The sequence below is a fragment of the Vombatus ursinus genome, unplaced genomic scaffold (genome assembly GCF_900497805.2).
Source record: "Vombatus ursinus unplaced genomic scaffold, bare-nosed wombat genome assembly UNPS02014171.1, whole genome shotgun sequence".
Taxonomy (NCBI): domain Eukaryota; kingdom Metazoa; phylum Chordata; class Mammalia; order Diprotodontia; family Vombatidae; genus Vombatus; species Vombatus ursinus.
The window spans coordinates 5,817,893-5,842,045 of NW_020953949.1; the positions used below are offsets into that span (position 1 = coordinate 5,817,893).

The window sequence follows — 24,153 nt, forward strand, 5'->3', positions numbered from 1 at the left end:
AAAGCCTCCATCTTATGCTATCTTTGTGGAAAACTAAATATTATGAGGTGTGGTCTTAGAGGATAAGACAGTAAGGTGTATACAGAACTAGTTAGATCTCAAAAATAGTTCTTGGTGAGTCTATGAAAATTTGGAGGGGAGCCCTCTAGTGGAGTGTCCCTAAAATCAGCCCTTGGTCCCGTGCAGTCTTAACAGTTTCATCAAATGACTCAGATGAAGGAATAAATTTGCAAATGACATGGAGCTGACAAAAACTGCTAACAGACTAGATAACAGTGTCAGGATTCAAAAAGATTTCAACAGGCTAAAATGCTGGACTGCTGACATTTAGTTTGGATAATGTAAATTTTACACTTTAGCTCAAAAAGTCAGGTTCACAAGGACTGGATGGAGGAGATATGGACAGAAACAAGTTTGTGATCTGAAAGTTTTTGTGGACTGAAAGCTCAATATAATGATGATAATATCTTTTTGTTGTTGTTCAGTTACATATGACTCTTTGTGACCCTATTTGAGGTTTTCTTGGCAAAGATACTGGAACGGTTTTCCATTGCTTTCCATTTTCCATTTCCTTATCCAGCTCATTTTACAGATGAACAAACTAAGTCAAACAGCATCAAGTGACTTGCCCAGGGTCACACAGCTAGTAAGTGTCTGGGGTCAGATTTGAATTCAGGAAGATGAGTCTTCCTGACTCCAGGCCTAGGATAGGCACCCTATTCACTTAGCTACCTAGCTACCCCAACAATAACAACTAGCATTTACATATTGCTTTAAAAGTTCTCAAAGTCCTTTACATATGTTGTCTTATTTGATCCTAACAACCCTTAAAGGTAGGTGCTTTTATGATACCCATTTTACAGAAGAGAAAACTGAGACAGATAGGTTGAGTGACATGTCACACAGCTAGTAAGTTTCTGAGGCAAGACTCAAACTCAAGTCTTTCTGAGTCCAAATCCAGCACTCTATGCATCGTGTCAAAGGTCTAATGCAGTCCTAGACTTATTTAGAGTTGTTGTGTTCAGAACTAGGGAGACGATAGTCTCTCTGTATTTTGATCGAAAGGTAAAGTATTGTGTTGGGTTCCAGGCATCCCATGTTAGTGAAATTTAGTCAAATTTTCTTTAGTGAAATTTGATTCTGATGTGTAAAGGTAGGGAGGGTAGAGAGTACCCTACCTATAAAGTATAAAGTGGGTGCTGTGACACGTCTAATCCCCACATGCGATAAGAGCTGCCAGGTATAGCAGGCTTCCTCCTGCTTATATGATACAGAGGCACATGCCCTTCTCCCTTGGCCTAGGTTCCTTTCAGTTTGGTTGAGGGTTTAAAAACGCAAAAACTATGTACATATAATGTTTCAAAAAATCTATTTTAGAACTTCAGCTTATATTTCATCCCTACTCTGATGTTTAAACTTTGGGAAAATCTCCAAAGATAGCTCATGTCTTGTTTCCCATTACTAAATTTATCTCCATTCCACTTTGTGTGACCTAAAGATAAAAAGTACTTAAATTATGGTTTAGGTGTATTTACTAAAATAAAAATATGATAAAATACAGTAGTGAGCCAGCTGCTTTACTTCCCCAACAAAGAGTACATCACTTCTTCAGTAATTCCTGTGCTGCAACCCATCAATGGTTTGAATTTACCTCGTTCACAGTCAGAATCTCAAGGAGAAGCCGAACAGAATCACCTCAGCAAAATCTGTTTCAACTCCTATGCCCCGTGATGCACGAACTCAAGATGCAGGCGAGTTGCACCGGCCATGCCATCAGCAGAGCTTTCCCATGCCATTCTCATTACTTGGGCCTAGGAGGCCGCTCTATTTATTTGACTGGGCTCTAGCAGGTCTCTCCAAAGTTCTTGGACTCTGGAAAGAGTCTGCTACCTTGCAAGATAAGCCCCTCTTAAGCTGTTTCACTGGCACTCTGCTGTGACTGTCCTTGTAGCCCTTCATGGCTCTCTTACCAAGCAATTTGTCATTCTAAAGTAGCCCATTTCAGATGACAAGCCACTATATTCTCATTCAGCTTCCCTGCAGTACACAGTTCTGAAGGTAAGAGTGGTGGGGTTAAGGAGGAGAGGAACTGAGGGAGTATAAGGAAAGATCCAACCTTGTACACATTGAAAGCATCCCAAAGTGCAATCGACAAGCTGGAAAAAGGTGACCGGAATGATGAGAAGAATAGAAACCACGGCACATGAAGATGAGCTGAAGAAAATAGGATTAGTTGGCTTATTTTGTAGAGGAAATATGTTGGGATACGAGTTGGAGTAGATAACCCCCCCGCCCCAGGTCTCTTTCACTTTGGTGTGAATGAAAGATACCAGTACTTAAAAGGAAATCATGGGGATCAAAGATTAGACTTCTGCTTGGCTCCAGAGGGCAGAAATAAATACACTATGACCAGATGGGATTCATACCAGGAATGCAGGGCTGGTTCAGTACTAGGAAAACTATTAGCATAATTGACCATATCAATAACAAAATATCAATATCAATATGTTGAGATTTAAAGATGGGTCACGTAGGAAAAAGTACAAAGGGAGCCTATCATATCATAACAATAAAAAATTAACAGAAATCATATGATTATCTCAATAGATGCAGATAAACCTTTTGACAAAATATAGCACCCATTCCTACTACAAATACTAGAGAGCATGGGAATAAATGGAATTTTCCTTAAAATGATAAGTACCATCTATCTAAAACCATCAGCAAGCATTATACATAATGGGGATAAGCTAGAAGCATTCCCAATTACATCATGGGTGAAAAGAGGATGTCCATTATCACCACTGTTACCAATATTGTACTAGAAGTGTTACCTTTAGCAATAAGAGAAGAAAAAGAAATTGACAGAATTAAAATCGGCAATGAGGAAATAAAACTATCACTCTTTACAGATGATATGATGGTATGATCATCATGATCACCATGATATGATGGTTAGAAAATCAACTAAAACTACTAATCAACTAAAACAACTAAAACTAAAAAACTATTTGAAATAATTAATTACTTCATCAAAGTTGCAAGATATAAAATAAACCCACATAAATCATTGGCATTTCTATATATTACTAACAAAGCCCAGCAGCATGAGATAGAAAGGGAAATTCCCTTTAAAATAACTGTAGACAAAATAAAATATTTCGGAGTCTATATGCCAAGACAAACCCAGGAGCTATATGAACAGAGAGCGCAGAAATAGGAGCAATGGGGTAGAAGTTGAAGAGAGGAAGATTTAAGTTTGATATTAGAAAAACTTCTTAATAATTAAAGTTACTATCTATAGTCATATGAAAAAATGCTCTAAATCACTATTGATTAGAGAAATGCGAATCAAAACAACTCTGAGGTACCACATCACATGTATCAGATTGGCCAACATGACAAAACAGGAAAATGATAAATGTTGGAGAGATGTGGGAAAATTGGAACACTAACGCATTGTTGGCAGAGTTGTGTAATGATCCAACCATTCTGGAGAGCAATTTGGAACCATGCCCAAAGAGCATAAAAATGTGCATAGCCTTTGACCCAGCAATAGCACTTCTAGGGCTGTATTCTAAAGAGATCATACAAACTGGAAAAGGACCCACATGTACAAAAATATTTATAGCAGCTCTTTCTGTGGTGGCAAACAATTGGAAATTGAGTGGATGCCCATCAATTGGGGAATGGCTGAACAAGTTGTAGTAAATGAATGTGATGGAATACTATTGTGCTATAAGAAATGATGAGCAAGGGGCAATCAGGTGGTGCAGTAGATAGAGCAATGGCCCTGGAGTCAGGAGGACCTGAGTTCAAATCTGGCCTCAGACACTTGACACTTACTAGCTGTGTGACCCTGGGCAAGTCACTTAACCCCATTGCCTAGCCCCCTCCCCCCCAAAAAAAAGAAAAGAAAAAAAAGATGAAGAAATGATGAGCAAGAGGACTTCAGAAAAACCTGGAAAGACCTGTATGGACTGATGCTGAGTGAAGTGAGCAGAACCAGGAGAATGTTGTACAAAGTAACAACCACATTTTGTAATGATTAACTTTGATAGCAATGCAAGAATCTAAAACATCTCCAAAAGTCTTGTGATAGAAAATGCTATCCACATCCAGAAAAAGAAGTATGGAGTTTCAATGCAGATTGAAGCATACTATTTACTCTTTTTTTCCTCCCGTTTTATTTTGTTTCCTCTTTCTTGTGGTTCCTCTTATTGGTTCTAATTCTTCCTTAAAAACAAACAAACAAACAAAACCAATTAGAGCTATCCAAAATGTGGAGTGGGCTGCCTTCTAACAGGTGGGCAACTAAGTGGTCCCCCTCTCTGGAAGTCTTCAAAGAGAGTCTGAATAACAATAAAAAATAATAAGCTATTAAAGCTTTAATTACTTAAAACTGCATTAAGACTTCTAGGGACACCCTTTATAATATCTTTGGGGCAGCTAGGTGGTGAAGTAAGTAAGAGTACCAAGGCCTGGAGTCGGGAAAACTTCCTGAGTTGAAATCTGGCCTCAGACACTTACTAGCTATATGACCCTGGACAAGTCACTTAACCCTGTTTGCCTCAGTTTCCTCATCTGTAAAATGAGGTGGAGGGGGGTAGCTAGGTGGCATAGTGGATAGAATACCAGCCCTGGAGTCTGGAGGACCCAAGTTCAAATCCAGCCTCAGACACATAATACTCACTGGATGTGTGACTCTGGGCAAGTCACTTAACCCCAATTGCCTTACCAAAAAAAAAAAAAAATGAGCTGGAGAAGGAACTCCACTATCTTTGCCAAGAAAGCCCCAAATGGGGTCATGAAGAGTCGAACATGACTGAAAAACAACTGAACAATTATAGCATCTTTAAAGTATACAAATCACGTGTCTCTCTGTGTGTGTATGGCAGGACTAGGAACAATGGGGTGGAAGGTGCAAAGAGGCAGATTTAAGCTTAATGTCAGGACAAACTTCTTAATGATTAGAGATGTCCCAAAGTGGAACTAGATGCCTCGGGACATAGCTGGTTCCTCTTCATCTTAGGTCTTCAAATAGACTCCAGATGACCACTAGTCAGGCTGTGTGGAGATTCTTTTTCTGGTGTGGGCAGGCCTAGACAGCAAGCTTTTACATCCCGTGATTCCTTCCAGCTCAGACTTTCCAGCGTTCTCCCCAGGCAAGCACAGCTCGGCTCAGCTACCGCCACGTGCTGTGGCCAACTTGGGACCTGCAGGGCTCATTCCACGGTGGGTGGGGAGGGGCGGGACTTCGCAGCTGGAAGGCCCGCCCCGCGGTTTCACTGACGTCGCCCAGGGAGTGGGCAGAAGGGGCCTAGAGCCTCGCCAGACTACGAAACATATACGTAATGGGGATGGGCTAGAAGCGGAGCCGCTCATTGGTGAATCCATCATGCGGAGGCGGGGCTGAAGGCATTCCCGGGCGGAGTCTGGGAGACTCATTTGGAATTTTTGGCGCGAGAAGGCGCCGCGCGCGCGCATGGGCCCCTCCAAGTTCCACCGATCCCTCCGCGCGCTGGAGTCCTTTGGACTTGCCGACGTCCGGACCCTCCCCTCCCCTCCCCTTCCCTGTCCCTCCTCCCTCCCCCACTGAGCGCGACCCTCAAGGCTGGCCCCGTGCCGAACCGGCTCATCCGGGGCACCCGGAGCAGGAGCCCGAGCCCCACCTGACGGTGAGCGTCTGACCCTTGACCCTGAGGAGACCCCTGACCTTCGGTAACAGCCCCAGCCCTGGCCTTCCGAGCTCCAGGTACTGCGGGCTCGCTCCTGTCAGGGCCCGCCCTCGTCAGGGCCCGCCCTCAGCCACTCCTCCAGGGCCCCTTCCCCTCCCTGACAGCCTTTGCCGTCCAATCTTCCCTCTGCCCCGCCCCCCCAAGCCCCTTCCCCTCCTTGACAGCTCTTTATCCCCCAGTCTCCCGGCCCGGCCCCGCCCCTCCCTGGCAGGTCTTCCTCCCTCGGCCCCTCCTCTTCCCTTCCCTCTCTTTACCAGCCTTCCTTCGGGACCCCCGACCCTTCCCTGGCCCGACAGCCAGGACCCCCAACCCTTCCCCACCTACTCAGCCCTTCTTCCCTGGGCCGTGCCCTTAACTCCCTGACGGACCATCCCTTGGTGCTTAGCCCTCCCCTCCCTCAGCCCTTCTCAGACTTCCTAGATAGCCCTGCTCCCGACCCCCCGTCCCCCCCGTCCCCCCCCCGTCCCTCTACTTCCCCCTCCCCAATATTCCTCACTCCCTCTCTCTTCCTGCTTCCTCCTCCTCTGGCAGCCCTTCCCCTTCCCCTTCCCGGATATTTCCCTGACCTCCGAGACAGCTCCTTTTTCCCATCCTTGGATAACAGGCAGCCTGTCTCTTCTCTACTCTTTCCTGTCCCCTAGGTGGTGGGCCTTCCCCCTACATGGACCCCCTAAACTAAATCGCCTCATTTCCAGTCACAGCTTCCTGGGCACCCGCACTTCTTCCCAGTAATAACCCCTGGGTCTCTGGTTTCATCCCTCCTCCCGGAATGGTAGCCGCTTGCGCAAAAACCCACTTCATTTTGTGAACTGTTATTTTAACTGTGGAACTTTCCTTTCTAAGGAATGTATCACCTTTTAACCATCTACTTTTGACTGTACGTTTATAGCATTTGTTTGCCAGGATTTTAAAGGTCTAGAGGACACACAGGTAGGAGTATGGTGGAGTCCGGCTCCTCTGACATGGAATGATTACATATGGTAGCTAGGGAGGTTTGACTTGTAATTACTAGAGGAGAGGAGGGAAGGACTGGTTCTGAAGCCGTTTATCAGGCTTTGCTTGGTCTGAGCAGGCCTGGTTGCAGGTTATCCTGTGCTGTTTGGACTTCTTTTGCTGTGTCTGTGTGTCTGTGTCTGTGTATGTTTTGGTAGGATCCCTTTCTTCAATGCAAGCTGTGTACTGTGATCCAGGCCTTCTCCTTTCAGTTGAGCAAAACATTTACTCTAAGTAGTTAACTATATTCAAGAACCTGTGCTTGTTATTGGGGATACAAAAAAGCATCACTGATATATTTTTAGCCCCTCCAGGAGCTTACAATCTAGGCAGGGGATAAGACACATACACAGATATCTCTATGTTGGAATGTGATAGGAGTGGATAGGAGGGGTCAGATAGAATGACAGGAGAGATTTAGGGTAGATTGCAATCACTTCTAGCTGGGAGATAGGGGAAAATATGAAGAAAAGGCCCCTTGAGTTGGGTCTTGAAAGAATAGAAGAATTTCAACATGCAGAGATGTGGAGAGGTTGCATTCTGATGCATTGGGAGTAATGTCAGCAAATGCTCAAGAGTTGGAGAGAATATATTGAAGAATATAATAATATTGAAGAATGATAAATAGTCCAGGAATATGGAATGCCAGAAGGGTTATATAATGAGAAATGACTGGAAATGTAAGTTGTTGCCAGATTATAGAAAGTCTTGAGTGCTAAAATAATTTAATCTTAATTCTGTAAACAATGGGAAGACTGAAGTTTTGTCATTTGTAAGCTATTTCTTATGATGATTTAACCTGCTTTTAGTAGTTACTGACTTCCTTTGTTTTGTAGGGTCTCCTGTGCCGGTCATGCCAGTCCCAACAGAAGGGGCACCCCCACCCCTGAATGGCACTCCTGTGCCTGTTCCTGCCTACTTTCGTCATGCTGAGCCTGGCTTCTCTCTTAAGAGGCCTGGAGGCCTGAATAGAAGCCTCCCACCTCGGCCGCCTGCCAAGGGGAGTGGTTCTGTCAGTCGATTCTTTCCCCCTCGAACACCTGGCTGGAGCCAACCCAGACCCAGAGGAGTGTCATTCCGGGGTGGGCCCCCAGGAGCATTGCAGAGCCGTGGCTATGACCCAGACCGGCCAGAGTCTTTCTTCCAGCAGAGTTTCCAGAGGCTTGGGCGATTGGGACGGGGTTCCTTTGGGGAGGTCTTCAAGGTGAGTGGAGGGGTAGGAATCCCTTGGTCCCATGATTAAACTCCACCTCTTTTTTTTTTCACTAAATTCTTTCAAGACCTTTCAAGGGAGACAATTATGTCCCTACTTTGAGCCCCATCTCCTAGTAAAGGTTCTAGCCCTAAGTTGCAGGTCTCAAAGTCATCTGCTTGGGACTAGCTTTTTCAAATGAAATTGATACAGGGGGTCTTTTTGCTGTTCTTGACTTTATATCCAGAGCTTTTTCCTTTTACTATGTTCAAAAATTTTCTAATGACCCAACCCCAACTGAAACTTAGTCCTGAATTTCTGGAGCTTCCTAATCCCTTCTCCTGTTTGGCTCCCAGAATTTAGAGATCCTACTTTATACATATAGTCCCCAAATGACTATTCCCCTTCTACTGATGCCATTACCACATTTTGGTGCCCATTTATGGCACACACTTCCTTTTTTCCCTGTCTCCACATATACCAAAACACAGAATCACATTTTTTTTAAGGTTTATTTCAGAAGGAAAAGTAAACATACAAATTCAAAAGTAATATACCTAGATGTGTATGGAAATAACTTCATTTGTTAAACACATACTATATGCAAAGTAATGTGCTAGACATTGAGTATTTAAAGATTAAAAAACAAACAGTTCCTGCCATCAAAGATCTGACATTTTACTAGGGTGATATGACATGTACACAGATAAGTAAAATATAAGCTAGGGAGTGAAGGGGACAAAGAAGAAATGAGACAAATACTCTAGGAAATACTCTAGGAGAGGACTAATAACTGGGAGGATTAAGAAAGGCTTCTTGGAGGAGGTAGCCCTGAGCTGAAAGAAAGCTATCTTGTCCTAGATTTGTGACATCTAGCTTCCTTTCTAAATTGTTCCATTTATATATTCCTAATTTGGTCATAATACTCTCTCCTGGAGTGTTTGCTTCTTTATAGTCCCCAGATGGGGATAACATCTTCAATCTCAGAAAATCCACAAAATTGACTTTCAGAGTCACTCATCTAGGCTTAAAGAATTGAACTTATTGGACCATTCCTCAATGCCAGGTTTATTCTTAGCCAATTAGTAAGTCTTCCAATGGCAAGGGTGGCTTGTTTTGTTCTGTTCATATTACTAGATGATCATTTTAGTTAACTTCTACTTTCCTAGTCTAAGGGACAAATACAAATGAGAAAAAAAAATTACAATATTCCCATAACATAAAAAAATCAGTATTATTTCATCTAATATCAGAAAATCCCTTTCCTTATATACTGTCCTTATTTTACTATTGTCCTCAAATCTTTCCCCACCAGAAAACATTAATATCCTAGGATCTGGCTGGTTTCTTTCCTACCCTCAATGTTTTCCTTAGATTCTGACCTAGCTACCTCAATTCTAATCTCTTTATCCCTGAGTCTGTGATATATTAGTATTGTACTGATGTTATTTCCGTCCTCCCTATAGTCACGTCCCCTCATATGGGTGTTATACTCAGTTGTAAACTCTTCCCTCTTCAGAGTTGGCAATATATTAAGTGTCCTACCTGCCACCCCATTTCTAGGTTCGCTCCAAGGAAGATGGCCGTCTTTATGCTGTGAAACGTTCAGTCTCCCCATTCAGGGGTCCTCAGGACCGGGCCCTCAAGTTGGCAGAAGTCGGGGGCCATGAAAAAGTGGGACGGCATCCCCGTTGTGTTCGTCTGGAGAGAGCTTGGGAAGAGGGTGGGCTCCTGTATTTGCAGACAGAGCTATGTGGGCCCAATCTACAACAGCACTGTGAGGCTCGGGGATCTGGCCTACCTGAGGCCCAGGTTTGGGGTTATCTTCGTGACACATTACTGGCCTTGGCACACCTGCACAGCCATGGACTGGCCCACTTGGATGTCAAGCCAGCTAACATTTTCCTGGGGCCCCGAGGCCGCTGCAAGTTGGGAGACTTTGGACTGCTGGTGGAGCTGGGGACAGCTGGGCCTGGTGAGGCCCAAGAGGGTGACCCCCGTTATATGGCTCCAGAGCTGCTTCAGGGTTGCTATGGGACAGCTGCAGATGTGTTCAGGTGGGTAGGAGGAGGAAGATGAAGAACCAGTCTTTGGGAGTTAGGATAGGGAGGTGGTGAGGGGATTGTGTAGAGAGAGGCTGAGTAGGTCAAAGACATTTTATCCCATCAGGCCAGTTATCACATTCTTAGGGAACAGGCTAGGGTTTTCTAAGAGAAGGGATGTTATTCTATTACTAGGAGAATTTGTGGAAGGAATTTCTGACCCTGAAGATGATTGAGCTCCAGGTGAATGTTATCCCTGAGAAACTTGGATGGGGTTACCCAAATGATGCTGAGGCCCATGTTTCTAGAGACTGAAATAAATTTTACTTAATGAAACTTAATGAAAATGAAAAATTCTCATGGATAAGGAAGTGTTACACTGTGTCTCAAGAATGGCCTGAAGGCATTAGGTCACTTTATGAGAGTCTCCAAAAATAGACTCCTGACCAGTGAATAGCTTGTCCCTCTCCAGATGATCATTAGGAAGGGTGTACAGCTGAAGGTAGAATTCCCTTCTCCATTCTACTCAGGGACTTTATTGTTAAAAAGCAGTAAGGGGCCCTGAAAGACTGAGGGAATTAGAATTCTGGGGGAGTCAGTTGCCTTTGATTCCAGGCTATGTCAAGAAGCGGCATGCCTAGGTTTCTGTGTGTCAAGTTGTTTGGAGAAAGGCTCCAGGGGTAGTGACCATTCCCAGGAACTTCAGCAATCCTACTCCATTCCCTGCCCTACTAAGTGCTCTTTAAGACTTCTACAAAAAGTTTCTCTATAAAAAATGTTGAGGCCTTCTGTTGCTATATGTAGTGTATGTAGCTGCCATTTCCCTCTTGTGCTTTTGGGATGAATAAGGATACTTTATCCTGGGGTATAGACACAAGTAAGTTAGTTTCTGTGGGTTAATACTGCTCTTTTTTCCAGCTTGGGCCTTACCATTCTGGAAGTCGCCTGCAACATGGAGCTGCCCCGTGGTGGGGAGGGCTGGCAGCAACTCCGGAGGGGCTATCTGCCCCCTGAGTTCACTGCTGGTGAGTAGAGGCAGAAGGAAGAGTGGCAAGAAGCACCGTATGGCAAGATATCCTTTCATAGTTCTGAAAAAGGGGTTTGACCTGGATTCCAGGGTAGACAGAAAGGGTACACCTTGGTTCTTATGTATCAGGAGGGCTGGGGGAAAGCCAAAGAAAATACCACTAACTTATCACGGCTGCAAAATTGGACCATGGAGTAATTGAGTTCTAGTTCTGGGAATTAGTTGTGGTAGGTATTGAAAAAAAGTCTTTCTTGGGTACTTGGAAGAACCACATTTGAGTTCTGGGAGAACAGGTTCTTGAGAAGTAGGCTAATTTATCCCTATTTTTATTCATAGGCTTATCCTCTGAGCTGCGGTCTGTCCTCACCATGATGCTAGAACCAGACCCCAAGAAGCGTGCCACAGCTGAAGCCCTATTGGCCCTGGAGGTCATAAGGAAGCTAAGGCACTGGGGGGCCCTGGGAGGCATAGCCCATGAGGTCCTGAGTCGAGGTCGAGCCTTATGGCAAGTAAGTTCCATAGACTGCTCTTTCTACTAACATTTCTGAGTACTTCCATTCCTTTGAAAGTTCTGTTTTAGAGTTGTCACCTCCATTTCACCTTTTTTCCGTAGGGTTTCCTTTCTCTGCTATGCTGGTTATGGCACAGCCTGGCTCACCCAGCCAGCTGGCTCCGCCCCCTGGGCCCTCCAGCCACACCTCCCAGCTCCCCACTTTCTAGCCTCCTTCTAGACAGTAGCATCTCCAGTGACTGGGAGGATGACAGCTTGGGGTAAGTCAACTTAGACTCAGGGGGAAAAGGGTGGGCTTATAACTTCATAGAAAAACTGCCTCAATCTGATAATCTGATCTTTCTGCTTTTCTTTATATCCATAGTGCCTGACAAGTAGTAGGCACTTAATTAAATGCTAGTTGACTAGACTAGGTCAAATTAGAATTAATATTTCTGACATTCTATCCTTACTGTGAAGCTTCTATCACATGCCTTGCTGGGCATAAGTGGTGATGGCATTATTCCAGGAGCTGGGTTTCACAATGTTATGCTAAATCTCATTATGTGATATTCTAGTTTGTTTCAAACACACATCTCTTGTTCAGTATATAAACAGATGTGATCAAGTAGGAAACTGATTTGTTTCACCTAACCTTGTAGGCTCAAGTTTAAGATGTTTTCACACTTAGGTTGTATCATATTTATCTGACGAATACTATTAGGGTGTTATCTATATATCTAATAGTGTCTAATACAGTGGAGCTAAGTTAAGACATTCCAAATACCTAGACAAAAGGAAAAGTGGAGCAAATATTTGTTCAAGCTCTTTCTAGAGTTGGAAGACCCCAAAGTATAAGAGAAATCATTTGACTAGGAGCAGACTGTACATGAGGTCTTTTAGTTGGGAAAGTGCCACATAAGCAAAGTAAACTGCTAGAGGGAGATAATTCCCAGCATGCATAATCTGCAAGTATATAACAGTGTTTACCTGGGATAGTTACTATAGTAACCCCTTTTTTCAGTTAATAATGGCATTTTTTTGCTTTAGGAGTATATTCCTGATTTTTATTAGTCAATGGTTAAAAAGATTAAATTTACTTAACCTGGGGTCTCTGTGCTTGTTTTCAAAACTACTTTGATGAATGTACTTCAATATAATTGAAATCCATTGTTATCCTGTGTATCTTATAGATTTGAAAACATTATTTTGATAAAGGGTCCATAGACTGCAGACTGCTAAAGGGGGTACAAAGAACCCTTGCTCCAAAGCTAGCCTTGTGCTTCTCTTCTAGAATCTTAGGACTTTCAGGGGGATATTCTCTGTTGTGCTCCCCAGATCCCCTACCCTATTTTGTTCAAGTTCTTCTGTCCCCTACAGCCCCCCACTGTCGCCAGCGATGATCCTAGCCCGCTCCCCTGGGGGTACTTCCACCCCTCGAGATGGTTCCCCTGATGTCAGAGGTGGACGGAGGATAAGGTGAGGAGCACCTTAGTCTGAAAAGGGGGAGAGGAAAACCCAATCTGGGAGATAGCTGAAAACTGGGAGACAGGAGTAGTCAAAAGACAAGTGAGAACTGAATTCTTAGATTCTGGGTGGGGCAGCCTTGTGTGCAAGGTGAGACAAAGGGGCTGGTTGGTGGAATGAGTTCTGGCCTTCACTCTTTGCTTCCCTCCTTTCACCTCCTTGCCTGCAGGGACCCCCTGGACCTAAGTGGCATCAGCCCGGAGCTGCCCCAGGGTCCCTCCTTTGAGCCCCGAAACCTCCTCAGCCTCTTTGAGGATTCACTTGACCCCAACTGAGGCCCAACCAAACTCTAGTCTGTTTTTAATCTTTTTATCCTTGTTCCTCACTCCAGGGCTCTCTTTACTTTGGGAGCGCTTCTGTATATAGGCCTATGCTTTCCACAGGTTGGGGAGGTGGTTGGCAGTGGGCAAGGGACAGTTTTTTTTCCTAGGATCCCTTCTGTAAATTTTGGAGATGGCATAGTCTAATAAAAACTATTTGAATCTTGGGGATTCTTGGATATTCTTGTGTAACTGAAACTACTAGAAATCGCCTTTATAGAATCTTTAAGGAGTGACCCTCAAAACAGTTTCCTGATCAGCTCATCCTGCTCCATTTATTGATTTTATCCTTGGTTCTACCAACCCCAAAGATAAGGTCTAGGGTGGGAGACATTTCTGTTCCAAAAGGCCAGCATCCTCATACAAGAAGACTGGAGATTGGAGTTGCATCTTTGTCAGGAATGGAGAGGTTTCCAATCTTACAAGTCCAACAGTCAAAGAGCACCATCCTCAGGCAAAAAGTGCAGGAGTTTAGACCTGGGCAGTTTCAGTCCACAGGTGAGGCTTAAAGTTTGCTTGTGCATTTAAAAACCCTCTGGATCCATCTTATGCCGAGTAGAAAAAGCCTGAATTCTTGGACCAGAGAACTAGTCTTTTGCCCTAGTTTAGGAGTGGTTGTGATAGTCTTTGTAAGAAGCTGAATTTTCTTCTGCAGGGACCACCCTGGCCCAATCCTTGTGCAAAGAGGCCTTGTGCAAGAAGCAGACATCTTGGTGTTTGGTATCCTTAATTCCATGGTTGTTTGTGTGTAGGGGAGGTTTTAGGGGGAGAGAGGGAAGGGAAAAATCTTAGAGGTGGAGCTTGTACAAAGTTAAATATAAGGGGCGAACATGCCAGGGAAGGAGACTTTAGTTGTGCAAATGCTTTCTGAGAGGTGGTGCTTAAGGCCACCAGATACTGGAGGAGTTGGGGAGTCCTTCACTGCTCCCCATCCAATTTAGTGGAGAACAAAAGGGGTTGAGATAACAGGTAAGGTTATTGATTACTGGCTCTGAGAAGGGGTGGCATATATGCAGACATCTAGAGTTGGAAACCTAGATGAAAGCTCAGTTGCAGAATTATAAAACATAGCTTGCCCCTCATTTTACAGATAAGGGACCCAAGGCCCTATGACTTGTCTCAGGTCACAGTACAGGATAGTAGAATAGTGGAGGACTATAATCCATTGTCTCCTGATGCTGTCAGTCATTTAGTCACATCATACTACCTCTTGGAGTGAGCTGTCATCACAGAAATAGCTCTAGAAAACATGACAGGCTGTGAGAACATATTCTGGAGTAGATAAAAAAAGTAATGAATTCTATGGAGTGGGACAGCCCTCTACAGTCCTGAAGAAGAAAAAGTGTATAAATTTAGGGAACTCAAATGAGAACCTTTGGTACTCTAAAGAAGAGCTCATGATTAGGCAACATGTGAAAGCTCCATAGACCTGAAAAGGGAGACCTAGGGAAAAACAAGGCCATAGATTTTGGGGGGCCTTGAAGGAAAAAAGGAACCTTCTACAGCTTCAAGGAATGGGAGCATTTTTTTGCAGATTAAAAAAAACAGCTCAGTCCGTGGGACACGCATGGCGGGCAGCCCAGAGCAGATCAGGTACAACACCAGCATGCAGTTGTAGGATGGAGCCAACACTGAGCAGATGCATGATTTGATGGGAATTACCCCAGTAGTCAAAACGACCAGGCCCCCAGCGTTCAGGCAGCCGGGCCACGTTCACTAGCCCCCCAAGCAATGCTAATGCGTCCATTCGAAGATAGCAGGGCAGGGATCCTGGGGCTCCTGCTCCCAGCCCCATCCCTCGAGCCCCAAACACTAGCAGTCGTGCTCCTGCCTGCCAGCCAAAGGCCCGAAGCCGGGCGCTAGTTGAGGGGGCAGTGAGGGCTCGCCAGCCTGCCAACCCAGATAAGAGAGTATAGCCCACCAGGGCTGCTGGACGCAGCCAAGGTCGACAGGCCAAGGTACAATGGATGATGGGTAGGGCCCCTAGAAGGAGAAATAATACAAAAAGTGATGAGTGAAAAGTTTGCAGTCTCAAGCCCTTCCCAAGCCCCACAAAAATAATCCAGAAGGCATCTCTCCCCTTCCATTCCCCTTTCTCTACCCAATTATCTATTGTCCTAATTCATCAAAAGGTGGGACAACGTCGACCCCACCCCAGCACCCAATTTCCCCTTCCCCTTTCCCAGCTCACCGAGGGTGTTGACGAGGCAGACCCCACACATGTCGAGGGCAAGGAGCCGGGCGTAGACAGGGCTACCCCCACGGTGGCACATGAAGAGGTGGTACAGCACAGAGCCTGCAGGGGGCGCCAGGCAGGCCACACAGTGTGTTCCCCCCAGCCAGCCGCCCCCTCCCAGCTGTCCCCAGGGCATGGTCAGGGGCAGCAGCACCAGGAAACCCAGGAGGGCCAAGCCTGTTGGGATGGGGGGAAGGAGGAGGTAGAGAGACGTAGGGACAGTATCAGCCAGATTGTTGTGTTATCCAGCTCTTCCCATAACTTCTTCCAAAGCACAGTCTGGGGAAATAAAAAATTTGGGCCTTTCCAATGATTTTTACAAAAGACTAGGGAAACCAAGCTAAGGATGGAAGGAGAGACAAAAAGATACCTAATTCTCTTGTTTCTAGTCACCTAGCCTCTTCTCGGCTTCAAAAACTTCCAGCTTCTGATAGCCATACAACCTGGGTATGATTCAACTAAGCTTTGATTTCTCTGTCCCTCCCAACTTCCTTACTCTTTCTCTCCAATCCTCTCTGTGACCCACCTCCCACTCAGGGCCTGATTCAGAGAGAGAGAACAAATGGAATCCACTGTGGCAGATAGAGTGGAAAAAACACTGGCCCTAAAATTAGGAACCTGAATTTGAATTTTCACTGAGCCAGTTCCTTGTTGTGTGACCTTAGGCAACAGTACTCAAATTTCTGCAGCATTTCTAGATTTACAAAATGGTTTCCTCACAACTTTGTATACTATCCTCATTTTAGAGATGAGGAAACTGGCTGAAATGGGAGGAGTGTACAGCACACTACCTAAGCCTGTTTCTCTGTTTGTAAAATATGAGAAATTTTCAATGATATACATGAGGAAAGTAGCATATGAAATGTAAAGTTCTATGTAACATGAAATATTAATATTATTTTTCCACCTAATCCTTGACTGTGGCACTTGGCTGCCAGGCATCTGGGAAGCAAGACACTTGGGGCAGCATTCTTGGTCCCAGAGTCCATAGGTAGCTCTCAGTCCAGGCTAGCTCAGGGGAACTCTTTCTATTCTCCCTGAACAGCTCAAGGACAAGCCTAGTGAGCTCAGCAGCTGTGTCAGCAGAGCTCAGCCCTGACCAAGGTGGAGGGGCCCGAAGAGGGCAAAGGGGCGGCAACAGGCAGCTTGGACCACCAGGAGGCGCTACGGGACAGAGAAACCTCTCAGCAGGCAGCCGGCTCTGGGACGGGAAGGGACCCGGGTAGTCTTTAACGGAGAAGGGAGGGCAGGCTACAGAGCTCGCAGATCTAGATTTACCACCGACTCCTTCCCTACCCCCTGCTCCCACATGCCTCCTCAGGAAAACAACCGACCCTGGAATGAATGAACAGGAACTGAGGAAAATTGGCTGTTAGGCCAAGGCCGCTTGTGGGACCCCCACACAAGGGATTATGGGATTGATAAGGAACTAGGCTAATTCCCCCCCGGCTCAAGAAGGATTAGCCTAGGGTCACAACCCCACTCAGATACAGCTCCACCTCCCCCCCACCCCCCGTGGTCGCAGGGAGGTCATGGGCCCCCCCCAACACTTGAGGTCCTTTAGGGTGATGGGGGTGGGGCAAAAACTGGCCGAGCCTGGGGTCACAAACAATGGGAGCTTTGTCACACCAGTCCACTGTGCCAAAGTGAATGTCTCCCAGAAATCTGGTGTCTCATCCCTCTTCCGTCTCTCCTCCATACCAATCTCCATCCCCAGACCCAGGCATCTCTTCCCAACTCCATCTCCCTAAATAAGACCCTAGTTCCTTCCCGGAAACTACACCTCCTGATCTTCGTCTCTAAATCTTTTCCCCAAATCCTAATCCTCTCCCTGCTTTCTGAATTCCCCTACCCAAGGATAATCCCGATTTATAACCCAGGAGCAGCCGAATGGAAGGGGGCAACTGCAGTCAGGTTAACGGGATTAACCCTTCATCTCCCTGTCTTTCCTTTCCCCGACTTTTAGCAGCTGGGGACCAGACAGCAGGAAGGCTGAGCCCTGGCAGGCCCCTGGCTTTCCCAAACTCTCCCTGTGCTCCGCTTGTCCCCTCGGTCCCTACGGCTACAGGCAAACGAGGGGATGGCAGCAGGTCCAAAGAGTGAAGGGGCCCGCACAGGACGGAGCCGGCAGCGGGCTGTGACCGCGCGATGCGCTGCGGGGACAATAGGCGAAGGCGAGCGATGCGTGCCAAGAAAGGGGGCTTATTCAGCGTGGGAAACAGGAAGCAACCGCCGTGCGGGGATGGGGTATGCGGTAATCCGCGAGCTGGGCTCAGGACGCTGGGAAGGAAGGGGTGTCAGGAGAACGGAAAGCTGGTAACGAAGAGCGGGCCGGGTAAGGGCGCAGAGTGGGAACTGGGCGCCCCGCAGGGTGGGACAGCAGGGGAGCTGGGGTGCCCCACCCGGGGGACGCGCTCACCGTGGGTGTAGATGTTGCCTAACTCGTTGTGCAGGTAGAAGAGGCTGCGCAGGCAGCCAGAGCCGCTGCTGGCCGGCCGGTAGCCGGTCAGGACGAACTTGTTGAATTGCAGGTGTGGGGGCGAGCTGGCCCAGTCCAGCAGCCGCGGGCCCGAGAGGAACGCCATGGCCCGGCCTGACCCGGCCGGAGCGCGGGGGCTCGTGTTTGTACGGAGGCGGGGCAGGGGAGCGCGCTCTCAGCAGCACCGGGGCCCCCAGTGGCTCGCCCCGCCTCCCCCAGCCCCTCGGTCTGCGCACGCGTCCCGCCCCCAGGCCTGGGGTCTCGCACTCTAGCCCACTCCCTTCTCTTGCTGCGCACGCGCGTCTTCGATCTCGCGAAAAGAGCAGGGGGCGTCCCCGCCGCAGTGGCTGTGAGCCCGAAGCTGGGGAAGAGGGTTCCGCTAGCTGCGGTGCAAAGAACTGGAGCGCGGCTGGGGGTGCCAGACTGTGGAGGGTCTGTCCTGGGTCTCCTTTGACCCCTCCGCCAGCTTGCCGGTCCCCGCTGCCTTCTGTACCGCTACCGCTGCAGCGGATGGGGCAGGAAGCGAGGCCCCGCCCGCCTTTTTCTCACCCCCTCAATCCTTCCGCGGTTTCGCGCGCTGGGATCCTGACGTCACTGCCCTCAAGGCCAATCGGTCCCTGCCCCTGTCGGTTTCTCGAAGCCGGGAGGGGGCCCCATCTGACTCCCTAAAGTCTGCCCCGGGACTGCTGCCTCCGGCACAGTCTCAGCGGCGGCGCTGGGTGTCCTTATTAACATAATCTAAGCACGTCCCTCCCCGAGGGTGGGTATACTTTCAGAAACACGTGTTTAGCCTAACCCCCTTGACTTATTAACCTAATTCACACTCTCCCTGGAAAGGGGGCAGGGCCCCAGGTTCTGCCCCACCTCTTTACCCTACTCTCTACCAACCTTCCAAAGACCCAGGCAGGGCTTTGGTTCATCAGAGCTTCTCTTTCCTACCTGCTCTCGGAGGGGCCCAGGGTGTGGCTGTCGTCACTAGGCACAGTGCAGGTGCTCAAGACTTTGGTCCCAGTTGGTTCCCGCCTTCTGCAAAGATACACCCCTATCACTCCCAGTACTGCACTGCAGACTGGGGCACCCTCTCCGGTTGTTCGCACAAGTTCTCACTCATTAATTGCACCATACTCTGGGATAGGGGTGAGGGTTAGAAAGGGGAAAAAAGTGGAAGATGAGACTTTTGGGGTAGGGAGAAAAAAAAGCAAGAAGAGATTTGGTCCTTGGCCTCAAAGCTCATCCTGATAGGGGAGATAGGACCACACCCATATCTTAGCAGAGGCGAAACTATCCTGATTCCCAGGGCAGACGTGGGCTTCCACCCACTTTGCTGTCCTGGTTCCTCGAGGCTCATGCCCAACATTCCCTACCACCCTGTAGACCATTTTTGGGCCACCCCCACACTCCCAGGTTGTGTCATTGTAGTAGCCCTCTCCTGGACCCCCTTTCTTCTCAACCCTAACCTCCTACTGTGGTGTAGAGTGAATTAACTGAAGGATAGGTTACTGTTACTGCAGTTGTAATGGGGTGGTGGAAACAGGACTCCAAAAAGCCCCAAGACCATGTCTAAGTAACCCAGATCCTCCCCCAGGAAATTCTCACCTTGATACACGCACAGAATTGACCCTGTAATTCCTTAGATAAAGGCCAGACACGGGGGTAACCAGCCCAAGAATTTTTGTCCTTGGCTGGGCCAAGGACTGTCCCTCGGGCCAGATTCCCAACGTCCATGCCTCTGGCAGCTAAACAAAAACTGTCTTTTCTCCCTCAGTGTTTGGTATCAACACAGTTGTCTCTGCTGACTCCCTAAGTTTTCCCATCCATAGATCCCTGATGCTGGCTCCCCAAAACACCTGGACCCCTTGAATTACCTATTGAGCATCCTTAACATTCCTTTCCCTGCCCCTTTTCTATATGAGCTTTAGATTCACCCCCATTAAGTTGCAAGTTCCCCAAAGGAACTTTCCCCGCTGCTATTTACCTTACTAAAAAACTTTTGTCTCTTGACTAAGAGAAGGTTTGAGCATGTGAATTCATTCCTGGCAATTCTGCCTTTGCATTCTTGGGGTCCCAGCATCCCAAACCTCTTCAGTTGCACTACTCCCTTGCTGTCACCTCCACCTCAATCCTCTGACAGAACTTGCCCCTGGCCTAAGAATTCCCAAATATACTTCTGAGCAAGGGCTCAGAAAAAATCAGTGTTCTCTGGGGTGCTGAAGGAGATAGGGACTTCAACAGGGCCTTGAAAAATGAGCAGTATTTTAATATCTGGAGAGGAGGTGGGAAAACTTCCTAGGCAGAAGCAGGAATATCACTTCAAATCTGCCACAAGTTCCTGAAAGCTTACCCTGGCTAAGGCTCTCTATTTGGTGTTGTGTGGGAAGTGGAGATGAGTCAGACTTGTTTGTGGAGGATTTATTGATATGGGTTCAGTTATTAATTCAGAGCAGGTCTTCATAATGAAAAAAAAACTTCATGCTCTTCAAATGTTGCAATATTAAGGATGCTCAGACTTAGGTTAAGACTTGTAGGTGTAGGTGGCATAAGGATAATTATCCTCATTATATAGTGGAGGGAACTCAGGTTCACAGAAATGAAATTATTTGCCCAAGATTATACAAATGAATTAGTATTATTAGCCCTGAGTCTAAAAATTAATTGTGGGTAGAACCAAGCCTGGGAGGCAGCAAGACAGTGCAGTAGGTGCTGTACTTAAAGTCAAGAGTGACAGTTCAAAACCCTGCCTCAGACGTTTACAAGTTGTGTGACCCTGGACAAGTCACCTAACCTTTCTGTATCTCATTTTCCTCATCTATAAAATGAGGGGAGTTGAACCCTATGACCTCCAAGATCCCTTCCAGATCTAAATCTAAGACTCAATGAAGTTTCTCCTCCTGGATTCCACTACATTTATCAGGCTCATGAGACCTCATGGACTGGCATTAACTGCTTTTCAGCCCCAATCCCTTCTTTGTGTTATACTCCCTTTCTTTTATTCTCTTTTGGCTCTCCCTGTCCTCCTGACTCCCTGCCTTGACCGAGACTCTGATTTCATTTTATTTCATTTCAACAGCATTAAGTACTTAATAACAAAATACTGTGCTTACTCTGACACCCTGAATGCCAAGGTCCTTCTGCTCTCCCTTTGGCTCCATCGACTTTTAATTTTTGTCCCTCCTTTCTTAACTCCTCCTTCTCTGACTCCTCCCTTTCCACTGCCTATCTTAGTCTCCCTTCAAAAGCTCTGGCACAAATATAAGGTCTTAAAAGGCAGGGGCCATTTTCATTTCATGTTTGTATTCCCAATACTTAGTTTGGTCAGTGCTTTGAATGTAGTAGGTGTTTAATAAATACTTGTTGAACAACTTTCATGGCGACTTGAGCTTGGCATTAAACACACTCCACAATTGAACTCCAGCCTTATTTTGCACTAGTTTTCATTATATCATACTTTTTTTGTGGGGGCAAGCTAGGTAGTGAAGTAGATACAGTAAGTACCAGGTCTGGAGCCAAGAGGACCTGAAGACATTTACTATCTGTGGTGCCCTGGGCAAGTCACTTAACCCTCAGTTTGCCTCAGTTTCCTGTAGAATGGGGATAATAATAGCACCTACTTCCCAGAGTGTTTATTAAGTTAGAAAATAATATTTGTAAAGTGCTTAGCATAGTGCCTGGCATGTAATAAGCATGATATAAATGTTAACTATTATTATTTTTAAAGTTTTTTTTTCAATTAGCAAAAAGCTATTTTCTCTCCTTTCTTTCTTCCCTTCTCCCACTGGAGAAAACAGAAAACAATGCAAAACACAACACAAAGACCTTGTTTAAAATAGTCAAGCAATACACATATATAACCTATATGGAATTGCTTGCCTTCTCAATGGTGGTGGGATTGGAGAGGGAGGGAGAAAATTTGGAACTCCAAGTTTTTTTAAAGACAAATGTTAAAATTCTTTTTACATGTAACTGGGGAAAAATAAAATACTAAAAAAAAAGAAAAGAAAAGAAAATGTAAAACAATCAAGCAAAACAAATTCCTGAATTGGTCATGTCCAAAAAATATATTTCTCATTCTGCACCCTGAGTCCTTCACCCTCTTCAGGAGGAGGGGTAGCATGCTTCAACATCAATTCTCTGGAATCATGGTCACTGTATTGATCAGAGTTCTTAAGTTTTTCAAAGTTGTTTGTTGTTACAATGCTATTGCATAAATTGTTCTACATAAATTGTTCATTTCTGTCTGTATCAGTTCATAGAAGTCTTCTCAGATTTCTCTGAAACCATCCCTTTCATCATTTCTTTTAGCACAGTCGTATTCCATTACATACATACACACACACACACACACACACACACACGTATGTATCTACACACTATAATTCATTCAGCTATTTACTAAGAGGAGGGTCACTCGTTAGTTTCCAGTTCTTTGCCACCACAAAAAGAGCTGCCATGTTTTTACGCATATATTTTTGTACATCCTCTTTTATTGCTGTCTTTGGGGTATAGTCCTAAGAGTGGTACCACTGGGTGAAAGAGGATCCACAATTTAGTAACTTTGAGGGCACAGAGAGACATTGTCTCTGTGTGTCTTTTCAGAATGACTAGAACAATCCATTACAGATCCATCAACTGTGCATTAGTGTGGCTATGTTCCCTCAATCCTTTCAACATTTTTCATTCTCCTTTTTTATCAGCTTTGCTGATCTGATGGGTGTGAGGTGGGAGCCCAGAGTTGTTTTAATTTATGTTTCTCTGATTATTTGTGTATACCATACTTTCTTTTCTTTTCTTTTTCTTTTTATTTCTTTTCTTTTTTTTATATATGATACTTTCCAGCCACACTAGACTACTAGCTACTCCTCAAATTTGATATGCTGCCTTTCATCTCCATGTATTGCTGTTCCTGGGGTGCAGGCCTCATCTCTGCCTGTAAAAATCTTTCTCTTGCTTTGAGACCCAACTTATACTATTTCCTCAGTGAAGCCTTCCCAAACCCCTGAGGTGAAAGCTTTCTCTTAATTCAACTAAATATTTATTTAGCATTTACCACATATAAGGCAGGTAGCTAGGTGTCAAAATGGATAGAGTCCTGGGCCTGGAGTTAGGAAGACGTATCTTCCTGAGTTGAAATGTGGCCTCAGACACTTGCTAACTGTGTGACCCTGGGCAAGTCACTTAATCCTGTTTGCCTCAGTTTCCTCATCTGTAAAATGAGCTGGAGAAGGAAATGGCAAACCACTCCAGTATCTTTGCCAAGATAATCCCAAATGGGGTCACGAAGAATCCGACATAATTGAAATGACTGAACAACAAACATATAAGGCACTGTACTAGGCCCTGAAAAGACAAAGACAAATCCCTGCCCTCTGGGAGCTTAGATTCCACAGGGAGGACAAGATAAAGCATGTGCACATGTAAATAAATACAGACTAATTTGAAGCAAGAGGGAATAACTGGAGGATCAGGAAAGGCTTTGTTTAGGAAGGGACACCTTGGTTGGGCCTTGAAGGGAGAGGCAGTGTGGTGTAGTGGAAAGAGACTGGACTTGAGAGTCAGGAGTGACCTGGGTTTATATTCTGCCTGAACACTTACTAGTGCTCTCTGAGCACTCGAAAGTTTGTTTAACCTTTCTAAGTTTCTTTCTTTCTTTCTTTTTTTACTGTTGAAGAAGCTTTGCAATTTCCTGCAGCCAACCTCAACCTCGTTCCTCTTCCTGCTTAATTCTAGGCCCAAGACATTGTCTCTGTGTATTTCTAAGATAATAAATAGTAATCTATGGGTTGTCCATATAATTGCATGTTAGAGAGTCATTCTTACCCACTTGATTTTTCTCGTGTGAATCTTTAAATCTTACTCTTTTGGAGGATTGTAGATTTCTTCCAGGAGGCTCTTGAGTTTTATGGAGTTTGCTACCACCAGCATTATGTCATCGTCAAACAGAAACATCTGGGGGAAATACAATGGGATTCCCTCTTCAACTTGGACAGCTTGAATTTCCTTCATGATAGAGTTTTCTCTCTCTCTCTCTCAAACCTGGCCTCTCTAGTTTGGGAAATAAGGCTCCCAAATAACACCCTCTTCAGCTCATTAAGGTCCCCCCCCCCAACAATTT

General features: G+C 45.8%; 2 protein-coding genes across 4 annotated transcripts; one reads left to right on the forward strand and one right to left on the reverse strand.

Annotated features, from left to right (window-relative positions):
* The first annotated feature begins 5,493 nt into the window (after nt 1-5,493).
* PKMYT1 (protein kinase, membrane associated tyrosine/threonine 1) lies at nt 5,494-13,496 on the forward strand. 2 transcript variants are annotated; one of them, XM_027859715.1, is made up of 8 exons: nt 5,494-5,678; nt 7,568-7,935; nt 9,487-9,980; nt 10,884-10,990; nt 11,329-11,501; nt 11,606-11,763; nt 12,863-12,961; nt 13,179-13,496. In XM_027859715.1, exons 2-8 carry the CDS (start codon nt 7,585-7,587, stop codon nt 13,282-13,284), a joined length of 1,488 nt encoding a protein of 495 aa, XP_027715516.1. In that variant the 5' UTR covers nt 5,494-5,678; nt 7,568-7,584; the 3' UTR covers nt 13,285-13,496. The 2 variants fall into 2 exon arrangements, with proteins under 2 accessions (XP_027715516.1, XP_027715517.1); XM_027859716.1 differs by having other exon boundaries at nt 5,678-5,755.
* An 81-nt stretch (nt 13,497-13,577) lies between these two features.
* On the reverse strand, nt 13,578-18,184 carry PAQR4 (progestin and adipoQ receptor family member 4). Of its 2 annotated transcripts, none has more exons than XM_027859717.1 (3): nt 17,985-18,184; nt 15,521-15,742; nt 13,578-15,312 (listed from the first exon to the last, which is right to left on the reverse strand). In XM_027859717.1, the coding sequence occupies exons 1-3, from the start codon at nt 18,148-18,150 to the stop codon at nt 14,879-14,881; spliced, it is 822 nt and encodes a 273-aa protein (XP_027715518.1). In that variant the 5' UTR covers nt 18,151-18,184; the 3' UTR covers nt 13,578-14,878. The 2 variants fall into 2 exon arrangements, with proteins under 2 accessions (XP_027715518.1, XP_027715519.1); XM_027859718.1 differs by having other exon boundaries at nt 15,521-15,844; nt 17,985-18,074.
* Nucleotides 18,185-24,153: the final 5,969 nt, after the last annotated feature.

Coding starts and splice junctions, on each gene's coding strand:
- PKMYT1 (XM_027859715.1), top strand. CDS start 7,585: ATGCCAGTCCCAACAGAAGGGGCACCCCCACCCCTGAATGGCACTCCT. Junction 7,936..9,486: donor CCTTTGGGGAGGTCTTCAAG/GTGAGTGGAGGG, acceptor CCCCATTTCTAG/GTTCGCTCCAAGGAAGATGG. Junction 9,981..10,883: donor ACAGCTGCAGATGTGTTCAG/GTGGGTAGGAGG, acceptor TCTTTTTTCCAG/CTTGGGCCTTACCATTCTGG.
- PAQR4 (XM_027859717.1), bottom strand. CDS start 18,150: ATGGCGTTCCTCTCGGGCCCGCGGCTGCTGGACTGGGCCAGCTCGCCC. Junction 15,743..17,984: donor AGGCAACATCTACACCCACG/GTGAGCGCGTCC, acceptor CCATCCCAACAG/GCTTGGCCCTCCTGGGTTTC. Junction 15,313..15,520: donor CTGCCTCGTCAACACCCTCG/GTGAGCTGGGAA, acceptor TTCTCCTTCTAG/GGGCCCTACCCATCATCCAT.